The sequence below is a fragment of the Hyaena hyaena genome, unplaced genomic scaffold (assembly GCF_003009895.1).
Source record: "Hyaena hyaena isolate Hyena2069 unplaced genomic scaffold, ASM300989v1 scaffold_233, whole genome shotgun sequence".
Lineage (NCBI taxonomy): Eukaryota > Metazoa > Chordata > Mammalia > Carnivora > Hyaenidae > Hyaena > Hyaena hyaena.
In genome coordinates, this window is record NW_024080866.1 from 1,698,113 (window position 1) to 1,706,308 (window position 8,196).

Consider the following 8,196-nt stretch of genomic DNA (forward strand, 5'->3'; position numbering starts at 1 on the left):
AAAGAACTGTGAACAAAAAAAATAATGATTTTATATGGAGGAGAAATAGTTTGAAGGTCACTTAATTAGTTTAGTAGATAGTACCATGGTGTATAGAATTGGGTAGTTAAGACTGGGATTTCAAGGTTAATGAGATTAGATTATGGGTAATAGAATGATATAAATTTAGAGAATTTAACCATTATTTGAAATGGGTTATTTAATAAAAATGTTAATTAAGAAGGGAATCTGCTGTCTATTGTCCTTTAATGGTAACCTTTGGGGACTGGAGAAAGGTCGGGGAGTTTTCTGTGGAGTCGCTTTTCATTGTGAGACACTGATTGACCATATCCCTCCCTCAGGTAATGCCTCTGCCTCACGCTCTTGCCCACTCAGCCAGTTTCTTGGTTTTCACTTTAAAAAGAGTCACTTATGGGGAGGCGGGGATGGGCATAGAGGAGGACACTTATGGGGATGAGCACTGAGTGTTACGTGGAAACTAATTTGACAATAAACTATTTGTAAAAAAATAAAAATAAAAATAAAAAGAGTCACATGAAATTCTTTTCCTGCATTGCTTAGTTCAAGTGCAGGCCTTTAATGATTCATATTCATTAAGGCTTTAAGTATTCCTCAGAATGAAAGACGTCACTAGAAAAATGTCCATACAATCACTTTCAGGCATGGATACTGTATAATAATTACTAAAATTCCCTAAATTCCTATTTCCCCCTCCCACTTTTCCACCCACTACCCCCTGAAAGCTGGCCAGTAATGGGCAAAGCTGCCAAAATGATCAGGCATTAAATGGGTCAAGTAACATCTGGCACCCCAGCTCTAATGACCCTGAAAGAAAAATGTACAAAGGTTTCAGAAAAGATCTGGAATTTCTGTGACAGTTTCAGGTGTTCAGAGATAATGTCCCTATTTACATTGTGCTTGAGTGTGTATGTTTAATCTAAATGCATTTGTGAGATCTGCTCCCTCCCAGAAAAGTGACACCCTCAGGTGGCTGAGTGGAGGAACAGCCACAGATCTGTGAGACAGTGAGCTAAGCCGTCGGGACTGATGGGGCAGGTGTGTCACTTCTCCTTAGCTGAGTATCTTAGACACATAATTTGAGATTTTGAACGTTAGTGATTCCTGGGATGGATTTCCGGTCCTTCTACCTGATATTCTGGAGCCAAACGTGTGCGGTCTTGACAAGGACAGGCGGTCCACGTGTTGTTCTATAGCTCCTGCTCTGGGTGTGGAAATGGACTTTTGAGGGCTTCGGGGGAGTTCAGAACAGGTCTGTCTTTGCCTGATTGATGGTGATGAGAGGCCAGGCCATCATGTGATTAAAGTAGGTTTTCATGGGAAATTGTCAAAAGCAGAACATAGGTAAAGGACACTAGAAGCTGAAGGAGAACATCAATCTTAGAAACTCTGTCCTGCTGAGAGGCCCATAATCCAGAGGAGTGAACAGAAGAGACCCAGTTCTGTCAAGTAGTTGAGTGCAGAGAAAGAAGAAACTGAAAAATGTTGGGATGGGAGCCCTGCAGCCCCCTCAGCCAGACTGCCTCGCAGACATGGGGGCAGCCTCCCTGTGCCCTTGGGGCTCGGCCCTGTCCCAGTGCATGCATCTAGCTCCAGGACTCTTCTCTGGTGTTCCTGGGCATCTAGAAAATAGTGAACAAATGATCTGGCTTAGAGCCAGAGAAAGGTAGTGAAGTCAGCCCCTCTTCCACCTGCAAAGCTGGATTGGAACCCCAAACCACAGGTCTCTTCTGCCCTTGTGCAGTTCCGGGTGTTTGAAGATATTTCCCTTCTAAAACACCAGTGTGTGTTTAAATAAAATTATACCAGATTATCATTCCCTTCCAGCACAGAGATCAGCAGCTCTAACCTGGCCTCTGGTGTCAGTCATAACAGAGGCCTGCCTACACCAGTAGTCTGGAGCTGGCAGGTTTCCCTGGGGATTGCTCTCTGCGCCCTCCACCTTGTGCTCACCTCCTTTCCCACATCCCTCCCACATTCCCTGTCTTCCTTCTCCAAACAGGAGTAACATTACCTGGCTCACAACCATCTCACCTGCATAGGAAAGGCCTCCAGCAGTCTGAGCCCCGATGTGTGAGCTGCACTTCAGAGTGCTTTGCAGATGGCCGTTACACAGTCAGTGGCCAAGTTTCTTGTTTTTGTTGCTTTTTTCCTTGATCTAGGAGATTTTTCCCTTAATAAGCCAACAGAATTTCTGTGTTTTTTTAAAAAAAATGACATTTACCACTTCTTTCTAAGGCCTGACATCAGTTATTTTTGACTCCAAGTGTATATGGAACTGCTTAACTACAAGTCAGACCTCAGGTTTATTTTTAAATTTTCGAACCTCTCTGTAGACCAAGAAAGCAAACTTGGGACCTGTGATTTTGCTACCTCTCTGGTGCAGTAGCCTTTGTCTCCAGAAAACGTTACTAGCGAGCAATATATTATGTATGCTGCACCCAGCTGCTCCTTGACCCTGGTGGCCCAGGGTCACAACAGGATAGGCTGCAGTGCTCAGCAAGGGCCTGAGCGCCTCGTCATCTTAAAGCAATTCCTGATGTGACCGCCTAGTCCTCATGGTGTTACAAACCAGGCCCACCCAACCACGGCTACTACTGCTTCCTTCCAACCATCAGGCAGTGGTGGATGCATCATAGTGAGAGCAAGTTCAAAGGAACAGTGCAGGCAGAGGCCATTCTTTCCATCAAAAGGGGCATCACACCTCCAATCTTAGAATGCAGGGATCTGTGACTGGTCTCCACCCATGTGGTTAGGGGGAGCCTTGGATGTTTCCCAGCGCTTATCATAGGGAATAACATCATGACATAGTAAAATGCCTTTCCTTTCCATGACGCTAAACAAAGCTCAGTTTTTGATGGTCGAGGTCTCTCTTTAGTCTCTATTATTGCATTGATTGAAGCTAATCAGTTCAGATTCAGTTTCAGCAAAGCTGGTCAGGGGGAGGTTGCAGCGGAGGAAAGAGGGGGAGGGCTGCCCATGCCATAACATTGTCATTTTGTGACGAAGATCAAATGTGCAGAAATTTGGTCAAACCAGTTTTTTTTAAACAATAAAGGTTCAACCATTAAATAAACCTATGAGTTCATTTCCTTCTTTGGAGGCAGAGCAGTAACCTGCTTCAAGTAGACGATCACCTTTTCTCAGTCATAGGTTTTTAAAAAACAAGGCCTTGCCGAGTTAAGGCACCAGCAGTATGGTACGCAAACGTAACACGAGGAGCAGAGGGTCCCTCCTCTTGTATGCTCTAAATGTGGACTTGCCACATTTGGCATAGCCTGGCAGATAGTTAATATTGCTAGCGATCGTGCGGCAAGGTAAATACGCAGCCGCCGGGAATCTTGAGAGTTAAGTGGCCAAAAACAGCTGTTGGCACCTGAGCTGCAGCACCTGAGCTCCCCCAGTCTCTTGACCCTGTATCAGCCTGAAGTCCTAACAAAGAACCTGGATGGCTCCCTTTCCCAACTTCAGGGCGATTCCCACCTTCTCTCTAAGCTTGAGGCATCCACTGAGAAGTGGTAACTGGCTGAAGAGCATGGGTGCTGGAGCTCCTGCCCGGGTTCACAGCCCGCCTCTGCCTCATGTGATTCTGTGCCCCCATTTCCTCATCGTCCTGTGCAAATTATCATAGTGCCTACTTCCGGCCGCGTTGCAAGGATTAACTGAAAAGATATAAATTAAGCATCTGCTGTAGACCAGATACCATGCTAGGTTCTGCAAACACTGCCTCCAGCCAGTCTGACACAGACCCTTGTCTCGGGGGCCCTGGACAGCACCACCGTCTTTCCTTTCCAGTGGGCAGCTTGGCACAGCCCGGCCTTGATTTGATTGAAGAGTTAACTACAGCCTCCCCAGCACCTCTTACCTCCAGCTCAGGTTCTCCTCTGGATAAGAGCGGGAAAGGTACAGTTCCCCAGCCTCCAGACACTTCAGACCAGGGCAGCCTCTGAGAGCAAGAGCAGCCACAGGGCTCTGCCCCGATTAATTCTCACTCCTGCAGGTTGCAGGCGGCAGCTGTGTGGGCCTAAGGGCCACAAGGTCAGCCGGTGGGTGCAGACCTCTGAGCGCCCTCTGTCGGCAGGACTGTGGTTGGACAGGCTCTGCCACCCCTGGCCCTCAGACATCTGGAAGACACTGCCCCCCAGCAGGGCTCCCTGGTTTAAATCCCCTCTGCCTCCATAACAGATAACCGAGGAAAGCTGCCCCTCACCCTCCACATTCTGCATTGGGTTCCTGCAGCTGAGTAAATATTTTTCCTATCTCTTTGACTGCATTCATGTTCAGTTACATATAATAAAAAGAACCCTCCCCCCCATAATCAGCCATAAAACAAGAGGGGGGGAAGTGTCATTCACGTAGTGTGGGAACACAATTCTTGATTTCTCTGAGAAGGTGATTTGATAAAATCTGCAAGGCTCTCTAGAGAAGAAAATATTGAGGTGCACACCTTTGATAGTGTTCGTACAGGTTCCTGAAGGTGGAAAGTGCTGAGCTATTCAGCTTCGAAGGCAAAGAGAAGATGGTTATCTTATTCATCTCTCTTTTATTTGTAAAAATCTTTTTTGTCTCCTGGCAGGTGATCCTTTTTTTTTTCCTGGAAACCAATTAGCTACTAAAATTAAACATGCTTCTCTTTAAATTAATCCTTTTCATAAAATGGTCTTAAAATTGGCCTCAGCATTTCAGACTAAGTAGCTGACCCAGTTGTAACTGGAGATGCATTTGGAGTCCACCTTTTTCCCACCCTGCATCTCCCCACCCCTGCCCCCACCGTTGCCAGGTGCTGTCCACCTTTGGGCTTTGGGCCATGGCCAGCCACATCTTGGCAAACACCCCAAGGTCTGCCCTGGGACAGCCAACGGATTATCTGGTTCTCCTGCCCAAGCGCTCTGATGGCAACTGGCAGAGTTTTAATCACTGTAAATTCAGGTTATGGTCAGATTAGCCAGGAGATAGGATGCCTGCTGGTTGTTTTGCAGTGATGTATTGTTTATGGGATTAATGCTCCGAATGGCCAAGGGTGTCAGCTGATATTTATTACTTTAAGCTGTCTCAGCTGTTCAGGTTCAAGTACTAGCTCTCTGGTCACAGGAAATGCGGGGCTCTGCATGTCATGTATGCCCTGAGATGTGCAAACGTGACTGGGACCGTAGTGAGTATGTGTTACAGATGCAGAGGAAAGGGACTCGTTGCAGGAGCTTCCTTTGATTTTGTGCTAGGCTTCTGAGGGAACTCTGAACACCCCTGAAGGTTGGAGAGCCTCAGGGGAAAGGGAGAGTGTTCAGGGACGGCTCCAGAGGGGGCCGAAAAGGAGGCCATCTCTGGCAGACCTGGCATTGATGAGAAACCATGCTGCCTGCCAGGTGGCTGTAGGCACTGTGTGGTTTTTACCCGTGTCCCTCTCCCACCTTCTAAGAGAGGACACATTAGGGGCGCCTGGGTGGCTTAGTCGGTTAAGCGTCCGACTTTCGCTTAGGTCATGATCTCGCGGTTCGTGGGTTCGGGCCCCGCGTCGGGCTCTGTGCTGACTGCCAGCTCAGAGCCTGGAGCCTGTTTCAGTCTGTGACTCCCTCTCTCTCTGACCCTCCCCTGCTCACACTGTCTCTCTCTCTCTCCTAGAAATAAAAACATTAAAAAAAAAAAAAAAAAAATCTAAGAGAGGACACGTTCAAGGTCACTGTGCCTTTAAGGAAACCTTCTCCCCAGTCCCTCAGCTTGGTAGTGCTTAAAGCTGCAAGAACCAGGCCAGCCCTTTTAAACCTCCGTGTAGTGCTGCACTGAGAGAGATAAATGCACATTGCCCCAGTGTGTGTCTAGTAACACACACTGCAGTCGGTTTGTTTTTCCAAAAAAATTTAATTTAACCCAAGTGTACACTGTCACACTGTAAACACACTGGGGCACCAGAAGGGTGACTTATTGAATTTAATGCCCTAGCAAAGGTCAGCTTTTAGAAAAAGCCAAAAATGGCTGGAATCTCTGATAGCTCTTCAATCAGGCCTTGGATCCAGGCAGATGTGTTTATTTTTTCAGAGGGAGTTCCTGAGGATCCATCTCAAGTTCAGACACTGGGCACTCCCCCTCCCATCTCCTCCCCAGGGCTCTCAGGGCCCCCCCCTTCTCCTCCCCAGGAGGCCACTGTCCCTGGTCACCCAGGTAGGCCCCTGGGGCCAGCAAACTCTCTGGAGCTCAGTGGTTGGGGAGGGAGGACCCAGGACACCCCCACCTCCCCACCCCCACTACCGACTCCTTGAGCCTGTAGTGCCTTTCTTAGAACTAACACTGCCTTTCTCTGCCCATTTCCCTCAAAGGACGGCATGAACTGGGTCTGCAAAAATGTCAATGCAAAGAAGAAATAAAATCTAGACGAACGGAGACGCAGGAGCTGCGGGAGCTGAATTCTGTCCTGAAAAACACTAATTTGCTGCTTTCTGACCAAATGTTTTTCCATCTGTGTACAGCTACAGCTGTTTGAAGAGAGGGAACAACACAGTTTAAAAAGAATCCCCATTCCAGCAGTAGATTTAACTGATCTCTGAGGTTCAGTATCATTTTTCAAATAAAGGAATTATATTATTTCCTCTGCATAATTGAAATAGTATTAAATGTCTCAAAGCACATGATTAGAAAATGAGATCTTTTAAATGAGCAAGAGATTACATTGCAGTTTAGACAATTCCAGTGGGCTTTTTTTTTTTCTTTCAAAAAAAGAAAGAAAGGAAAAGAGGAAGAAGCAGCTTATGCTGCATTCATTTATTTCCTGACCTGTCCCTTACATTCCCCCCTCCCCCCATGGCTCTGAAACCACAGACAGTGTTTGCTGGTGCTGGGCAGTGATTTTTACCAGCACTAACTGAGCTGGGGTGGGAAGCAGCTGGGGGGGGGAGGGGAGGGATAGCAGATGATTAAACCATCTTGTCATGCAGGTAGGAGACTGCGTATGTAATCCTCACCCTTTGGAGAGAGGGGAAAAAAAACCTTTCTTGCAAACAAGTCACCACAGAAACATACCTCCTCGTCCCCAGCACACCCTCCTCCCCCCAGCCAGCCACACAGGGAAGCAAATTCTTATGACTTTTGACTATAATGACATCTGGAATGTAAGGAGAGGTGGGAGGTTTAATTCCAGAAAAATTACAAGGTCCTTAAAAAGCCCTCACATGGAGGGCTCAGGCTAGCGTAAACAGGCTTTCTCCAGTTCAGTGAAGCAGTGAGCCTCGACTCTGAGATTAGCCGGCTTCTCCACGGCCAGCCTATAGAAGGGATTTCTAAAGCTCAAAGAATTCCGTTTAAATGATCACAATAGGCCGCTGCTATCAGATTTCAAAAATAAATGCAGCTTTACCATGAACCTGCTCCACTGAGAAAAGGCTGGCAGATCGATTTTTAGAAGAGATCAATTTTTACAGTGCCGGCAACTTGGTGGTGTGGGATGCTCGCGGGTGGAGAGGGTTTGCTGCTGGGAAGCACGTGGGTGTGTGTGATTGCCGAGGCCATGCCCAGGGGAGCCGGAGTCACCCCCGCCGCTGCTGTCCTCTGCCTCTTCAGCAAAATGTGCCTCTGAGGGCCCAGTGGAGAAGAAGGGCAGAGATTCTCCTGCCCTGTGTTGCGAAAAAAAAAAATAGCTGATTTCCCTGAGCCGTGAGAAATCACAGCCTCGGCGTGGGCAAGCAGGCCAGAGCCACACTCGGCTCCTGAATTGAACTCTGTTCTGCTGCCTGAGCTGGGGGTTTTCAGAGAGGGAATAAGAGACTGTTCAGTGGCTGGTGGGTCCCAGGAGGCCAGCTGCTTTCTCAACCCAGGAGGTGGCCCTTCCCAAACCCACAGAGGCATTGGAGCAGAGCGAAGGGGCCACTCCAGCCCCTGACCCTCAGTACCCAGCTTTTTTTTTTTTTTTTTTTTTCTGACAAAGTTGTGAAGGTGAGGCTGCAGCAGTACCAGATTCAAAGATGGTCTGGGGTGAAAGTCATTAACAACGGCAGACATGAAAAGGTGCCCTGGGGTTGCTGTGGACAGACCAGTAAGGACTTGAAACAAAAGAGGGCGAGGTTTTTCTTAAACCCCCGAGTGAGCTAGTCACTGTCTGCAGCCTCCTCCTCTGGCTTCTCGGTCTCACCCAGGTGCCTCTCTTGGCCTTGAACAGAGGCTAAACAGAATGGTGAGGAACCAGAAATCCCT

General features: G+C 47.8%; 1 protein-coding gene across 2 annotated transcripts in view; it reads left to right on the forward strand.

The window, feature by feature from the left end:
• ARL3 (ADP ribosylation factor like GTPase 3) overlaps window positions 1-6,608 on the forward strand; it is a 39,302-nt gene extending 32,694 nt beyond the window's left edge. Inside the window, exons 6-7 of one of the 2 annotated variants that reach the window (XM_039243928.1) lie at window positions 6,052-6,174; window positions 6,330-6,608. In XM_039243928.1, the coding sequence (XP_039099859.1) occupies window positions 6,052-6,174; window positions 6,330-6,377 (171 nt within the window). In that variant the 3' untranslated portion in view covers window positions 6,378-6,608. The remainder of the gene's footprint in view (window positions 1-6,051; window positions 6,175-6,329) is intronic. The other variant, XM_039243929.1, reaches the window with a different exon arrangement.
• The last annotated feature ends 1,588 nt before the right edge of the window (window positions 6,609-8,196 follow it).